The following is a 17,637-nucleotide window of genomic DNA, read 5'->3' as shown; positions in this document are numbered from 1 at the left end:
CACATGTGAATATATGCGGAAATATGTTGTATATTTTCTGAAACCCTAAAAGCCAAACCTGAATCCGAGCCATATCATAAGAAGGCCTAGCTAATGGGCGTTTATACAACTAGGCTATATGAAAGTGACTAACTGATATGTCGTTCTGTCCCAGTGCAAGATAGTATACCCTAATTTCTCCTCCCCCATAACACTCCCACTGAGATATATTAACCCTAATAAGAACCCTACCCAGGTTGTTGCAGTGAATAAGAATAGGTTCTGATTCAATTTGCCTCATCTCAACTGAATGACTGACTCGTTGAATTGCACATGCGCAGTTGCGTATGACACTACAGTTAAGTTATAAACGAAATAGTTTACCATTGTGATTGAGCCATAGTCATATTACACTATAGCAAAAGGTATATTACGGTGCAATATAGGCCTACACGTTATATTTTTTAAAATTATTATGTACATCCATATAGTGGTTGTAAATGTTGCAACCTCTGTTGCGAAAATCGCGTTTTACTGCCACTTTTGTGTATATTATGGTTTATTTCAGGGCTCAGGAGGAAAAACGTTGTTCTCAATTGGCTTTGCCTATAGGCTATAACGTTAAGATTATTGAACAACCTAACAAAACCTTAACAAGACTAAACAAGAGCAGATCTAGCTAATTTTGTTAGTATAACATCAATAGCTTCAGTTAATGTAAAAAGTTAGCTTGACCGCAATGCCCATACAATAAAAATGAGCTTGGCAGCATTTCCGAATACTGTGCTGATGAACGTTTGTAGCTAGCTATTCTTTTTGGAAACAATAATGAATAGGCTACTGCCTTGCCGTAGCGTGGATTAAGCCCTCCACTCCATTTAGCTACTTCCTAACACATTAGTTAGCCTTCTATATCTATGTTTTCGCCTTTAATCTGACAACACCTAACACCTGTGAATTGTGTGATTTTTGATTTCTATACCTATTTAAAGTGCTACATCTTTCTCTCGCAGGTGTAGAGTTACCAAAAGGCAGAAGAGGCAACTCGCTCAGGCCGTTATCAGGGGCCTCATAACTTTGCCATAGTTTATTTGTCCTCTTTTTGGTTTTCACTTGAGTCATTTGTCGATGAGATGCACAATCTGTGAAGTGAAAATGTAGTGCTATGTTGGTTATTTGTTTGTAGAGATGTCCTTTTGTTATATTTGTTTGATCAGTATTATATATTTTATGTTGCAGTTTTGTTGATAATGCCTAATATTGTATTTACTACGTTTATATCCAGACATTGTGTACACTTACAGGAAGAGTGTATCTGTGTATTTATTTTATTATTACATAATTTATAATTTTCCTATTCATTGTACTTATTTTAGTGACTTTAGTCTTTGGTAACAGGTATGATTGAATTTGCATTTGGTGAAATTAGAAGCATGATCTGAAACAACATATTTTTTTGCCAGAGAAAACAGGTACAGAAATGACTTATGTCTGAATATGAGATATCGGTAATGGTCAAGAGTTTTCTTGTCGGTGTTATGAGAAGAGCCATGGTTATTAAATAGTGACTTTTTAATTTCAGTCATTTGTTTGATCTACTGGTTGAAATTCGTTTTACAGAAGGATTTATCACTGAAACAATCACTTGCACACAGAAACATACTGTACAATGTCATAGCATAGAGAATAATAAAGATTTACATCTGATTATTGGTGAATTTGTATTGAATGTAATTGATAGATACTGCTTTATAAACAAATCCAAACATACGTTTTCACACCTGATTTATTTATTTTAAATGTCAATATTGGTTAGTTCCTTTTATCAGATAAAATAAAAATGTGTAAGTGAGGAACTGATGTACTATGTAACATCAGTTAAGGTAGGGTTTTGCTGTTTTAAACTTGCGGCCGGAATTAGAACAGGACCTTTTTTGTCATACCTGTGGTATTTTCCTAAGCAAATGTGAAGCCAAATTTCAGTGAACTGTAAAAGCGTATTGAGGACCTTCCTACTTCACAATCTTCCAAACGTCAGCTTCGCTGCTCTTCTCTTTATTGTTTCATAGCACGACTCTTTGCAGCAATCAGGAGCAATAAATGGCAATTTGCTATTGGCTGTTGCTACAGTAACAACACATACGCTTCCGTGATTGGATTTCACCCTGCCGAAAAACTGTTCAGTATTGTAGGGTCTGAAAAGCAGGGTTGATATTGTGATGAACAGACAAAGGTTTATTCTGTTTAAAAATATATATATTTCAACAAGTATTGTATGTTTATGAGAACTGATGACATAGCTACTGCTTTGTTGAAGACATGGCTGAGAAATTTGATAACCTCGAGGAACATCTAGAAAAGTTCGTTGAAAATATTCGACAGATGGGAATCATTGTTAGCGACTTCCAACCTAGCAGTCAAACTGGACTAAATCAAAAACTGTAAGTGATGCTGTTTTGCTGTTGTTTTATATACTTATCGGTTTACAATGCCAACTAGCTTTCGTTTATCTCACATATATTACGTTAATTTGATACAAGATGTTTTCGGCTTGTTGTGGCAACTTCTCTGCTCTTGTGCGTTTCAGAAACTTTATGATCACGGGACTCCAGGACATTGAGAAATGTCGCCAGCAGCTACATGAGATCAACGTACCACTTGAGGCTTTCGAGTGAGTACATGTAACTACTTAAGATCACTAAATAAGTTTACTTCTCTAAATTTACTTTATAGTTCTTAACTTTAGAAGACAAGGTTTCTCATAAAGACTGGGGTAGTTCTCATAAGGAAAATTATAACAATTGGTGGATTATGGTGCAGTATTGGGATCCATCAAACCAATGCAATTAAATAATTACCATAGGAAGATTGCAAAATAGAGCTTGTATCAAAACAAAATTTGGTGTATGAAGGAAACTGCACCAGTGTGCTTTAGACCATGCTCATCATTGGTTTCTTAAGCCAGTGAAGCATGTTTGGCATTATTTATATAATAAATTGATAAATGGTTTATAAAGAATGTGATTAACATTGCAGCTTCACACAGAGACACAATGAGGAGCACCTGTTTGGTCTGTAATGCAACATCAGGTGTGTGGTTTGTGTAGACCTTCATTATAGTAGAATATGCTTTTAATGGTGATCTTAGTGCATAAATGGTGGTCCGGTCCAAATTTTCTCCTGTCCACCCATCACCAAATTCCAGGACAAGACACTGGACCTGCATGAGGTTAGCATGCATACAACTTAAAACAAACACTACCTTGTCAACTAAACGTTCTCTAGCATAGTAGAATTTTCTTTACAAAAACATGGAACAATTAAAATGAGAACCTTGATTGATTACTCAGGGGAAAATGAATGCTTATATCAAATGTGAGCGGTAAATGCCGGTACTCTCAATCAAACACAAAATCTAATAACGACATTTTCCACTTCCAGTAGTTCAGTCAATCAACAACACTTGGAAGGATGGCCATGGGGAGCCTATTGAAAGTGCTGTCACCCATGTACTTTCTCGTTCTCTCGCTCGGACATCCTCCTGGTCACAGGCCTCAGCATAACTCGGCTAATAATAATGTTTCGACAGGTACATAGACCAGGGTCGCAACCCCCAGCTCTACACTAAGGAGTGTCTGGAAAGAGCCCTGGCCAAGAACGAGCAGGTCAAAGGCAAGATCGACACTATGACGGTGAGTGCCGATCGATACAGTCCGAATAAAGACATAAACAGAACACCAGGCAATCTGTGTCCGAATTGGTGTGATTCGGTAGATCAGTGGTTCTCAACGAGGGGTGCTAGGATCCCGGAGGGTACCTAGTCTATGCCCTGGGGGTACTTGCGAACACTCATGAGATCGTAGGCTCACTGGTGAAATGCACATGAGGGGGTACTTCAGGGTTTCTTAGTACAGAGCAAAATTTAGATGGTGGCACAGTAACTGAAAAGTTTGGGAACCACTGCAGTAGATTGTGATTATAGTGCATTGTAAGATAGTGATGAGCAGATACAACCCATTTTTGCCCCGTTGTCTTTAAGCAACATTATCTTCACTGAATAACAGTAATATATTTGAGCCCTTTCTTCTGATTCTGTTTTCAGAAGTTCAAGAGCTTGCTGATATCTGAGCTGGGCAAGGCGTTTCCAGAGGAGATGGCTAAATACAAAGCTATCCATGGAGATGACCCCCCCTCTTAGTAACCCCAGACCTTTAACCCTGTGAACCCTAACCCCCACCACTAACTCGCTGCACAACGCCACAGTGGGCTTTCACAGAGCAGGATCAATGAGTCAAACATATGGCATGGTATCTCACAGTATTAATATGGAAGTGGGCTGTTGACATGGAATAATGAGAGCTGTAGAGGTAATTAGAGGACCAACTCTTTGTTTTCTGACATGGCAAGTGTTGGGGGAAAGATGCTCTATGGAAAGATCCATGTTTTTTGGACAAAACAAAAGCAAGCTAGTGCAGAAAATTATTATTGTCTTTTTCAATTATGTTTTTTGTTTGTACTGGAATTATTTTATAGCTGTTCTCCTGCTCTGTGAAATTGCTCTTACAAGATGTATATAGCATTTATACTCTCACAAACCCTTTTGTAAAAACAAAAATGTCATTGTACACTTCAGACCTGGACTGGGACTCAGTTTAATATAAGCTCAGGTATCTAAAAAGTATCTTGTACATAAGCAAGAAACTAGTCTGAAGTTTTCTTTTTTTTTCTTTTTTTACTTTGCAAATAAATTAGCTTGTGATTGAAACATTTTTGTATTTGGTGTCATGTTAGTTACTCCCAGACTGCAATTCATGAACGGATACTTGAATTTTGATGTGCAAATGGTTAAGGTTTCAACCCTTATGGACATTACTGTACATTAGCACAGCTGTTGTTCAGTGAACATTGAAGAAGGAAATGGAAGAATAATTTAAGGCAACAATGTAAAAAAAAATAAATATATATATATATGATTTTCCATTCCCATTTAGAAACGGTGTGTCCACGGAATTTGGCAGAAACAGTCTGTCGCCATGTTTGCGCACGCTTCGTGTGTCTGCGTCGAGGGAGCCATCATCAGGGCGGGTCATGGCTGAGCACGCCTCCTGCAGCGGAGAGCCTGTGGACCAGCTGTCGTGGTTAGGGGGAGGGGCACGCTCCCTGTTATGACTTCCTGTGTAGCTGCATCCTGATGACTAGTAGCCTGCTCACCAGATTAGGAATGCAAAGTCCAGGGGATGGATAGCAGGTTTACCTCCGGCCCTTTTTGCTAGACAAAGCGCTGCAAACATAATCAAGGACATGCATGTCCGAGCTTTAAGATGTTCACGTCTAGTAAAACAAATAAAACATAAAAATGTTCATTACATTGAACACGTCTCTCCCATTGTATAACATGCATATTAATTGGTGGGACTGTCACTGGCCTTCACAGTGCCCTGTGGTAACAGTTGATGCAAAGTACTCTGGAAGCACTCCACCATGCAGGTGTTTGTGTGTGCGTGTTTTTCTGGGATGCCTGGTTGTTTGGTTATCAACTGACATAGTGACAGAGAACTGTGTGCTTTTAAGTGAGACACGGATGTAACAATGCAACTTGTCGTCAGGGGAAACCAGTGTTGTCGTGTGCGTGCAGGGGGTCAGCAAGGTCGCTGATGTCATCATACAGGGACAACATTCCCTCTGATTCTTCTCTTTCTTCGTCTTATTCTTCATCTCTTTCCAAGGAAAATTGTACTCTGTTTGGACATCTTCATGGCCACAGTTGTAGAAATGCTGTTTTTGATTTAGGCTTGGGGTTTACCACTGCTTGAATCGGTAAATCGTATTGCTGTTTTAAACTAGATGGCAAGGGTATGAAGTAGCAGACATTATTCAACATAAATCAAAAAGAAAATACAAGATAAAGGAAAATACTGCAAGAGTACTAGTTTCAGTCACCTAAAGACCTAATTTGGGTAGGAATTAACCTTTCAAATTCACCAGGAAAGTCATCCCAAGAACAAGGCCAAACCAACACTGGAAAGGCTCATGAACAAAACGGTGAGTGTCCTACAATGGCCCAGTCAAAGTTCTGATCTCTGTCCGATTGAGAATCTGTGGCACTATAAAATTACCATCAACCTGGAGGAAATATTCCAAGAAGAATGGGCCAAAATGTCTCCGACACAGTTTGCTAAGGTGGTCGATACAGTAGGTATAAAAAGTGTATACACAATCATGTCAGAACTTTTTCTACCTTTAAAGTGACCTATAACATGAACAATTCAATTGAAAAACAAACTGAAATCTTAGAAGGGGAAAAATAAAAAACAATAACCTGGTTGCATAAGTGTGCACACCCTTAAACTAATATTTTGTTGAAGCCCCCTTTGATTTTATTACGGCACTCAGTCTTTTTGGGTAGGAGTCTATTAGCATGGCACATCTTGATGTGGCTATATTTGCCCACTCTTCTTTGCAAAAGTGCTCAAAATCTGTCAGATTGTGAGGACATCTCCTGTGCACAGCCCTCTTCATATTACCCCACCTGTTGTTCAATTAGATTCAGGTCTGGGCTCTGGCTGGGCCATTCCAAAATGTTAATCTTCTTCTGGTGAAGCCATGCTTTTGTGGATTTGGATGTGTGCTTTGGGTCGTTGTCGTGCTGAAAGGTGAACTTCATCTTCAGCTTTCTAGGTTTTATGCCAAAATTGCCTGGTATTTGGAATTGTTCATAATTCCCTCCACCCTGACTAAGGCCCTGGTTGCATCCCCAAAGAAAAACAGCCCTAAAGCATGATGCTGCCACCACCATGCTTCACTGTGGGTATGGTGTTCTTTGGGTGATGTGCAGTGTTGTTTTTGTGCCAAACATACCTTTTGGAATTATGGCCCAAAAGTTCAACCTTGGTTTCATCACACCATAACACATTTTCCCATGTGCTTTTGGGGGACTTGATGTTTCTTTTTGCAAACTTCAGCCGGCCTTGGATGTTTTTCTTTGTAAGAAAAGGCTTCTGTCTTGCCACCCTACCCCATAGCCCATTCATATGAAGAATACGGGAGATTGTTGTCACATGTAGCACACAGCCAGTACTTGCCAGAAATGCCTGCAGTTCCTTTAATGTTGCTGTAGGCCTCTTGGAAGCCTCCCTGACCAATGTTTGAGGGACATCCAGTTCTTGGTAATGTCTCTGTTGTGCCATATTTTCTCCACTTGATGATGACTGTTTTCACTGTGTTCCATGGTATATCTAATGCTTTGTAATTTAATTTGTAACCTTCTCCTGACTGATATCTTTCAACAATGAGATCCCTCTGATGCTTTGGAAGCTCTCTGCAGACCATGGCTTTTGCTCTGAGATGCAACTAAGAAAATACAAAGTATTAGTTTGAGGGTGTGCACACTTATGCAACCAGGTTATTGTGAGTTTTTTATTTTTCCCCCTCAAAAATTTCTAATGTTTTCCAATTGAATTGTTCATGGTCACATTAAAGTTGGAAACATTTATGATTTATCTTTGTCTCATTCTTTTACATCACAAGAACCTGTCATTTTAAAAGGAGTATGTAGACGTTTTATATCCACTAGCTATCAAGCTATGGTTTTTGGAAGTAATCATTAGGAATTATGAGTTCTTCCAGTGAATGGTGAGCCCAGCAGCTAACAAAACTAGAGTATTTATTTTCTTTCCCTGTCTAGGAAAATAAACAACTTAATTGGATGTGCATCATCTCTGTAAAACTGGTCAGGACCTCATGGAAAGAAGGTAAGAAGTCTGTGTAAAAATGGCACCTCAGCGTTACGGCTCCGTTTATAATAAGCTGATGGCAGAACTTTACCCAAATCTTCACTAGGTTATTGGCCAAAAACAAATGTTTAGGCTTTGCCTCAATTAAGGGCAGCTTTCAGTGAAAAAAGTTGGGGAATAATTCACTTTTATACCAATTTAAAACTGGAGAGTTTGACCATGCAGTAAAACTATCCAGTTTTAAGCTTGGTATAAAAGTACCATTGTAATTACACAAGCCACGTAACACACACACAACATACACACTTCTCTTCTTTTAACTCTTTACTCAGCGTGTAGGTCAACATGTTTGTTAATACACCCCCCCCCCCCAGCACGCACTCATACGTCCATCAACTCCTCAGTAGGGGCCATAAGGCAGTCACCAAGCCAGGCCTCTTCCTTCTGTCACTCCTGTTACTATGGTAACACCCCTCACCCCCCTCTCCGGTCCCTGGCTAGATGGAGGGAGACAATGGCCTGTGTCGTGTGCTTAACAATGCCTAGTTCATGGAAAAAGCAGAAGGTGTGTGTTGCCCAGCTGTGCTGTGTATTTGTTATGCATATTGGAACCCTGGAGGATAACGGGGGCAGCCACCCAGAAAGAGCTTTGATGAGACGAGATACCCGCGTGCGCACACACACACACACACACACCTGCACACACCCGCACACACACAGACACACTGTGCACAAACCAATTAATTCCTCCAGCCCCGGTTGCAATGAAATGGAATTGTGTCAGGTAGGTTAGTTCCACCTGAGAACCAGCCCGGATCTCAAGGATCCCTTTTATTTACCTGTAGTATACACAGCCCGGGTGACGGGCAACTCTACGGATGGTTCCAGTAAGTCCATTCACACACTGGCTGTCTACTTGAATCACCAACAAAAAGGTCACCTCTACCCTGGAACTGTTCCAGAAAGGGAGAGAGGGAACGAGAAATTTTGGAGAAAAAAGAGAGACAGAGAAGAGACAGCGACAGAGAAGAGACAGGCTGAAAGAAAGCAGGAGACTGATGAAATATACCCATGGTGGCTGGCGTGTGTAATATGGTCCAGTGAAAAGGAGGAGATATCATGGATAATCAGTTAGCTGCTGTTGGCACTTCCAGACCATATTGCTGTCAGTCAGTAACACTTAGTTACAGAAAGTGACTGTTTTCAAGTTCCAACGCTACAAATACATAAATACAGGGCGCAGGAAGATGTCCGTTTTATTTCCTGCAACCTAAAATGTAATTTGTTGGTTTGTTTTCCCTTTTACATTCACCTTTCCATCTCCCATCCCTCTCCACCCTGCCAGACCCCGTTTCATCCACAATCACAGAGATTTACCGAGGGGCCATGTGCTCTGTGAAAGAAAGGGGAGGGAGGAGGCAGGAGGAGAAATGCAGAAACAGAGGGAGACGTTGTAAGATGAGAGAGAGCTGAGGGGAGAGAAAAAGAGAATGCATAAAATGATCCTATAATTTCCCTATGGTGTAATTATTTTACTTTGCAGACAGCTCTGCTCTTTTGCTTTCTCATTGTTTTAAGTGTGTGTTTCAGTGTGTTAATTTTAATCGCCACATGTACTCGTGTGTGTGTGTGTGTGTATACAGTGGATATAAAATGTCTGTCAGGTTTTTTGTGAGTTTTACATTTTTTATTTCCCCCCCTCAAAGATTTCAGTTAGTTTTTCAATCGAATTGTTCACATTATAGGTCACATTAAAGGTGGAAAAAATTAAGTTCTGACATGATATATCTTTGTCTCATTCTTTTACATCACAAGAACCTGGCATTTTAACAGGGGTGTGTAGACTTTTTATATCCACTGTATGTGTGTATGTGTGTGTGTGTTGGGGCATTAGGTTTATGTTAACAACACTGAACATACCTTATTGGATGTGTGGGGGGAGGCCATTGTCATGCTGCTCCAGCACTTTGTGACGATGCCATGAGAGATGTCAATACAATCATTTTGATGATCTATCTGTAATCATCACCCACCTAGTGTACCTGTAATTATCTCTGAGGAAAAGTGCCATGTATGCATAAATAAAGTCTGTCTTAATTCCAGAAGCTTAAACATAGCCTGTGAATGATACCAACAACGATATCTCACCTTCTATTCATTATTTGGCCTCTGGGCGTTCTGCCTGAGGCTGTTGTGACCTGGGGCTGAGAAGCTGGGAATGTGGGCTGTAATAATTGGGTCAGTGTGTTTGTGTGTATATGTGAACTAACCCTTCTCTCCAGGAGAGTAGGACAGACAGAACCGCATCCTCTCATTGGCAGCGTTGTCTATGTTGTATGCCGGCAACAAGGTTGGGAGCTTGACAGTCGAGGGCCACGCAAGTGCATCACACACTCTGCCGTGGGCTGTTAGAGGTCAGCAGGTGGGACCATGGGGGAGGTGTTTGGGTTGTGTTGAGGCGTGTGTGTGTGTTTGTGTGGCAGAGGGGAGATGACCTCTTGGTATTGTAGGATACCAGCCTCGTTATATAGCGGTCACTTTCGTTAAACACGTCGAGAGTCAAGGGAGAGAACTCTATTTGAAATCATCACAGTAAGTGTTGCCTCTTGGGTGTTCACATCACATCTCAACCATTCTTCCGGGCACAACCCAGTTTATAGACATGGCTACCCAGAATTCCACAACAACACAGTAACGTGACTTCCTGTTAACGTGACTTCCTTTTCTGTTTGTTATTTAAACACATGTAAATGATAATTCCTCAGTATGACGGGCCTGTCTCGGCCCTTGTTGTTTCAGATGACTGCTGTGGACACAGGCAGCAGATGTGGTGTTACACACAGTGTCATTATTCACTGTCTGTGGTGTGTGTGCGTATGTTGGTGTCTATGGGTGTCCATGTGTGATTGTATCTGTGTAAGCACTTTTTGGCTATGGATTAGATTAGTCAGTGATGTGTCTGTGTGTGTTTGTGTGGTTTGCAGGGTTGTGAGATGCGTGTGATATTAGGGCCATAGTTTTTGCCAGAATATTTCCCCCCGATGTCCCTCAGCGATGTCAGTGAATGTGTGTGTCCCTCGGGACTGAAGGGGTGTAACAGGGAACAGCAGTCTAATTTAAGGCATTGCTAGAGGGGAATTGTGACCCTAGCTTTTTGAAAGACACAGGCGCACACACACATACACACACACACAAGGATATTTACTGGTCTGCAGCTCTCAACACCTTAACATTCATCAAGCGGATGCCTCCACCAGACCTTCTGGTAATTATACCTGTATCAGTTTATACCTGTATGTCCAACGCCAAGCCTTTATCAAGGTGATGGTCAGGATGTCACAGCTGCTTTACCTCAGCGCACGCTAGCATCTCCTCGTGGTGGGTTGAATGCACTCCACCTCCGAGGCGTATGTGTTGGCGTTAAACGTCCTGGTTCAGCGAGCGGTGTGATAAGGACCAGAACAGCTTGGCAGGATGTGCTTGGGAGAACATATGTTCTGATCCTCTCTCTCTAGCCTGCTGGGAGTTGCGGCAACAGACATGACCGTTATCACGAAATGGTCACCACAAAACCTGGAGGGGAGAAGAATGCAGGTGAAATTACCAAAACATTTTTTTATAACATTAGTAAAAAACTGCTGAATTTCTTCACCTGTCTACAGTGAGGAAGTATGTAATTGTTTATATTTAAATTAATCGTAATAGAGGATTTAATTCATACAAGCAGTAGACAACAGAACAGTAAATTTTTTTTTTGCAAATATGGGGTTGGATGACATTTTCTTTTTCAATCAATCATGAATATTGACTCAGAACATCTATTTTGTTTTCTTTCTAAGAAGTGTGTTTCCGAGGGAACAAGAGTGGATGCTGCTGTGAGAAATAAATGTTAACCTTTTTGTGTAACAACTGGTCTGTATATTTTGGGAGATTGGTTAGTACCATCTAGTCACTGAGCCGCCCACAAACCCATACATAATCATCCACAGTGCTGTTTACTGGCTTTGTGGGGCAATAAATACTCCTCAAAACCTATTTTTACAAAACAGGATGAAATCGGCCCCAGTGCTTGACACCAAACCTATATCTTATCAGCCTAAATATTATTCTCCCACATCCGTGTATCTCCCTCCCTCTTTTCCTCTCTCTTCATCCTTCTTTCTCCCACTCTTCCTGTTTCCATCTCTCTCTTTATGTGTGGTTAAATCATACTGTCACTGGCATTGCTGTGGTGATGGCAGGGATATACTGTATTTGTCCAGGTCTATGTACAAAGTATTGATTTTGTTCTTCTACCAGACCTCATTACAACTGTGTGGATCCTAGGCATCCTACAGAGGAGATACAATGTACAGTACAATGTACAGTACAATGTACAGTAAAATGCACCTCAAACTGCTGTGTCAGTCTTTCTGTCTGTCTGTCGTCTTTGTGTCTGTTTGTCCTGTCAAACTGCTGTGTCTGCCTGTCTGTTTCCCTGTCTCACTATATGTCTGCCTGTCTGTGTATCTGTCTGTTTGGTTGCAGACAGATACACAGACAGTCTCTCAAACTATTTGTACTATCAAACCGCTTATCAATCTGCTATGTCTGTCTGTCTGTCTGTCTTATCAAACTGCAGTGTCTGTCTCTCTTATCAAACTGCAGTGTCTGTCTGTCTGTCTTATCAAGCTGCTGTGTGTGTCTGTCTCTCTTATCAAACTGCAGTCCCTGTCTCTCTGTCTGTCTTATCAAACTGCAGTCCCTGTCTCTCTGTCTGTCTTATCAAACTGCAGTGCCTGTCTCTCTGTCTGTCTTATCGAACTGCAGTGTCTCTCTGTCTGCCTTATCAAACTGTTGTGTCTGTCTGTCTATATTTTTATATTCCTAAAACAGCATTGCTATGATACTGTCATTCCCACTGACCTACGACTGAAGAGGTTTTCTTGGAAAAAGCCTGGGGACACACACTTACGAACAAACAGACACACGTCAGTTGAAGGAGCTTAGAGAGAGGACGATGCTTGTGTCAGCATGTCACATAACAGATTTGGCCGGTGCTTCCGAAAGAGAATCTAGCCAAACTATCTCTCTCACACACACACACACACACACTCACCCACTGTGAACAACCGTCAAAGTCGTGCCGACACCTGCAGCTACATATACACAACAGGTCAATTGGTCTATTATGGTGTTTGCGTCTGCCATTTACTTGGTTGCTGTTTATGTTTGTGTGTGTGCATTCAAATATACATGTTACGTGTGTATTTGTTTGTGTGTATGTGTGTATATGTGCACTTGTGTGTTTAAGCTGATATATTTAGCATTTACCAAGCTGTGTTGCGAAGAGCTCAATAGCAAGACCTGGTTAACAGGGGTAAAGTCTGCAGGGACAAGGAATTAAATGTCTGCATAACTGACCAGAAATCCCGGTACTACGCAACAGGCCAAAGCCATGAAACTACTGTGACTTTACAACAGGACAAACCAATAAAAATATTGTCACGATTCAACGAGCCAGAATAATGTCAGTATATGAAATATTGCTGCTACAGGAAAACATGCATACGAGAGAAAGATAAATGTCTTCAGGAGTTTCATAGATTTTTTTCTTTCTTTTAGTAATGTCAATTTGTATGTGTGCATGCGTCTGTGTGGGATGTTCACACAGTGTGTGTGTGTGTGTGTGTGTGCGTCCGTCCGTCCTCATATAGAGTTGATGACTCTGTATTATTGAATCAGTGGACAGGAGCAGCAACACCTGTTCTAAGACATGATGGATGCAACCGATTCTTCCTGGCAAACCTGAACTAGGTCTTGAAACGTCCCATACCTGCCTGTCCTACTTTCCACCAGACATGGCGGTTGTTCAGAGAGGGAGAGAGAATATATGTGTTGTTATTTGCTTGTCAATAAAGTTACATAATGTATACTCCAGGAGGGGTAATTTATATTGGTGATGCTTCTCGGGCCAATCTGTAGTCCCTGCTGTACCCATCGCCTTGGAGGGCGGAGCAGGCCGAGGGGGGATGGGGGTTCGTTCGAAGTGCAGCAAAGCTGGACGAATTTAGATTGCCCTAAAAGTGCTGACTTTCCTACGCAGTCAGCGCTTTGTGTCCTGTGGAGACGTGCTGAAATAAAGAGGGAGGGTAAAACAGGAAGTAGAGAGAGAGAGAGAGAGAGAGAGAAGGGGAGGGGAGGGCGGAGAGAGGGGGGGGGGGTAATCAGGTAGAGCTGGGCTATTCTCCTAGTGTGGATCCTGTCTCCAACTCAGCAGCACCTAGACATTCTGTATTGGGCCCTGGTCTATTCATATCAATCTTTTTCCTCTCCATTCATCTCCTTCTCCATCTCCTTCTCCATCTCCTTCTCCATCTCCCTCTATGCTTTCTTCCTTCATCCATCAATTACCTCTCTCTGTCGCTCTCTCAGATATCCATAGGAAGAGAGAGGCTGATGACAGCTTATTAAGTTCTATCTCAACCTTGACACCTAAGCATTTTCAGGATGACCCCCCCCCTTCTCACAGAAGATTAGTGGTACTGTAAGCCTGGGGTCCATTCACTTCAATCACTCAGTCTGGGCTGGGGTCAAGTCCATGTCAATTCATTCAGTTTATTCCAATTAATTCTAGTCGTCTGTTAAAATACACTGCTTTAAAGGCCTTTCAGCCCGTCCAAATTCCTCCCTGTATTCCAGAGATATTCAGTGTTGTGGTGGCGGTGGACTACAGAAAAGCCAGATTAATTTAGATTGCCCTAAAAGTATAATTGATTGTCATGTGTTGATTGTCATGTGATTAAGTATGTACTTCCCAAGCAAATTGTATACTTAAATATAGTAAAGTTGTATTTCAGTATTCAAAAATATCATTAAAATATGAAAAATAAATAAAAAATAATGCACTATTAACCTAACAGTGAATATTGCTAAATAAATTACAATTTACAATAAATTAAAGTACAATTTACTCCAAGGTTACTAAAAGTTATAACCATCCATAGTCATGGCTTGAATTGAGCAGGAGTTGTCTGGAAGGTGATACCAGCACTGTTTTTTCCATGCATCAATGTATTCATTTCGTTAAACATGTTTACTTGTCACTTGTTTGTGAATCCTGGCTAACTGTGTGTTAGCACAGATCTGTTGTTTAGTTGTCATTATTTAATGTTTTTACTAGCCCAAGCTAAGAAATATTGTTGTCGCCAGTCTCATTTTCACAAAAACATATTATAATAGTGGAATTAACAACCAACTTCCATGTTGTGCATAAATTACAGATCTCTCCTGATTAATGTTTGTAGATAAACATTTCTAGTCATCTAGCCTTCCTTATGCCTTTACCTATTGACCAAGTACCCTACCTTATGTATTTGGTTGCATTTGGGAATCATTTAAAAAGTATTTGGCTCTGGCCAACTATCAGGAAACCTACTGTTTTTACAAGCCCCCACCTGAACCCCATTCTAACCACAGTTTAGCCTAAGAATCAAAGGCCAATACGCTGAAAACCTTAGGTGCAATTCAATGTTGGATCAATGCCTGTACGACCAGCAGCTCTCCAGATAAGAGATCTGATATGTGTTTTAGCCCAGGGGTCTCAAACCAGTTCCACGGAGGGCCGATTGTCTGCAGGTTTTTGGTTTTGCCCATGGTTTTGAGCAAGAGATGAAGAAAGATAGAGAGGAGAGAGAGAGTGATAGAGAGGGAGAAAGAGAGTGATAAAGAGGGAGATAGAGCAAGAGACAGAAGAATTAAGAATGAATTCTTCAGGAGAAATGACACACAGCAATGTCAGTACAGCTCCAGCAACGACAAATACAGCTATTAGAGACCACCAGCCCATCATCCTTCAGTCTGTGTGTGTGTGTGTGTGTGTGGGAGATTGTGTATGCATGTGTGTGTGTTTGATTGTGTGTGTGATTGTGTATGCATGTGTGTTTGTGTGAGATTGTGTATGCATGTGTGTGTGTGTGTGTGTGTGTTAGATTGTGTATGCATGTGTGTGTGTGTGTGTGTGTGTGAGATTGTGTATGCATGTGTGTGTGTTTGATTGTGTGTGTGATTGTGTATGCATGTGTGTGTGTGTGTGAGATTGTGTATGCATGTGTGTGTGTTTGTGTGTGATTATGTATGCGTGTGTGTGTGTGTGAGTGTGTATGCATGTATGTGTGTGTGTGTGTGTGTGTGCGTGTGTATGCATGTGTGTTTGTGTGTATGCATGTGTGTGTGAGTGCGTGTGTATGCATGTGTGTGTGTATGTGTGTGAGTGTGTGCACGTCTGAACACGTTGTGCAGTGTGCAGTGGAAAGTGATGAAATGTAAAATAAATAATTTAAATGGATAAAAATAGAACAGCTCCTTGGTGTTAACCACAACCCTCTCTGTCTTTCTCCTACTGCCACCTCCTCTCTCCTCCCTCCTCGTTTCCCACCTCCTTCATCTAATCTTACGTCATCACACCTCATCCTACTAATCTCATTTCCTTTCTCCTCCACCCTCCTTATTGCCCCATCTCTTTCTCAAAATCATACCTCCTCCCACCTCCACCTCATTTCTCCTTTCGTCCGTCCTTCTTCATTTTAGCTCTCCTCCTTTGTGCGTTATTCAATTAGCAAACAATGCCCTAACCTTTCAATACATGCCTTCTCAGGTGTGTGTGTGTGTGTGTGTGTGGGGGGGGGGTTGTGCAAGCTTGAGTGTTCCTGCTAGCATTCTATTGTGTGTGTGGGTGTGTGTGCTTGTGTGTATTGCTCTTTAAACAACCTTGACGTTGAAAGACCTCCTCCCCTGGGGTTTGGCTCTAATGCAGGTTAACAGGGTTATACAGAGTTGAAGGAAATATTCCTCCAACTGTCTCTCTCTTTCTCTTTTTCTCATTCTCTTTTTCTCTCTCCCTTTTTTCTTTCTTTCTTTTCCTCTTTTTTCCTGTTCTTTCTTTGTGTGTCTCTCTTCTCTCTCTTTGTCTCTTCTCTCTTTCGTCTCTCTTCTCTCTCTCCATCAGGAAGCAGACATTCAAGGCAGGCTCCAAGGTTAACGGCAGTTCACAGACACATTATGTTCTTTCCGGGCAGAAATCATCACATATTGGTTTGGCTGTTTATTACAAAATAAATGCATTTGGTTTTAAGGTTCTGCTTTCCTTCATGGAAGCTTACTGCCAGAGCCCGCATCAGTCATTAGATAGAAACCTAGCTACAGGCAGTGGGCTCGATATGCTGCACAACAGTGTATCAGTCCTCCTGACTGAAAGATGTTTAGAGCCAAAGAGGTGAAGGTGGGGGTTGTTGATGTTAAACCAACAGCGGAGCAGCAGGAATACCTGCAACTTAAATGGTCAACTTAAATAGACCGCCTTGAAAAAATATAGCGATGAATCTCATTGGTGGAATGTCAGCTGATGTTGTCACACAGCGTCGTCACATCAAACGGTAATCCTTCCTGACCGCAAATGTTATAACTACTGTAATGATACATTTTCCATGGGAAAAGTTATATTTTGCATTTTTGAGAGTCCAGTGACAAACTGGCAAGTCTCAGTCTTCTTGTCTCCCGCAGATCTCCTCTGCCCCCAGAGAAATCCTCGTCACTCATCACATGCAGATGTAGCCTGCAGCGGTGCGGTTTGATATTCCAGCCGATCATACATTAGACAGCAGCACCATTGTAATCAAATGCAGGTCCAGGTATTGCATGAGGGAGTACTGTGATAGATTGCAGCTGACTGGGATTTAGATAAATGTCTTCATGGTGCTGTATTGGGTTAAAGCTGCAAGCAATAAGTCATAAGGGGCTGGGGTGTACGACCAACAAGCCTTGCCTAAGGGCATAGGCAAAACCCAATGCTGAGTGCCCAGAGTAACTATCCTTGGTAGTCATACACACACACACATGCACGCACACACACCTACAAACTAAACACACTCTTATGTTAACATCATTT

The 17,637-nt window shown here is 41.4% G+C and overlaps 1 protein-coding gene across 2 annotated transcripts; it reads left to right on the top strand.

Annotated features, from left to right (window-relative positions):
- The first annotated feature begins 2,150 nt into the window (after positions 1-2,150).
- On the top strand, positions 2,151-4,744 carry med10 (mediator complex subunit 10). 2 transcript variants are annotated; one of them, NM_001304076.1, is given in 5 exon segments: positions 2,162-2,420; positions 2,567-2,650; positions 3,569-3,671; positions 4,082-4,169; positions 4,172-4,741. In NM_001304076.1, coding segments are annotated over 5 exon segments (420 nt in total). In that variant the 5' UTR covers positions 2,162-2,298; the 3' UTR covers positions 4,195-4,741.
- The last annotated feature ends 12,893 nt before the right edge of the window (positions 4,745-17,637 follow it).

This window comes from Esox lucius, chromosome 10 (assembly GCF_011004845.1).
Source record: "Esox lucius isolate fEsoLuc1 chromosome 10, fEsoLuc1.pri, whole genome shotgun sequence".
Lineage (NCBI taxonomy): Eukaryota > Metazoa > Chordata > Actinopteri > Esociformes > Esocidae > Esox > Esox lucius.
The sequence above is the reverse complement of the archived record's forward strand: the minus strand, read 5'-3'. Positions and strand labels throughout refer to the sequence as shown.

Coding starts and splice junctions, on each gene's coding strand:
- med10 (XM_020049957.3), top strand. CDS start 2,299: ATGGCTGAGAAATTTGATAACCTCGAGGAACATCTAGAAAAGTTCGTT. Junction 2,421..2,566: donor ACTGGACTAAATCAAAAACT/GTAAGTGATGCT, acceptor TGTGCGTTTCAG/AAACTTTATGATCACGGGAC. Junction 3,672..4,081: donor GCAAGATCGACACTATGACG/GTGAGTGCCGAT, acceptor TTCTGTTTTCAG/AAGTTCAAGAGCTTGCTGAT.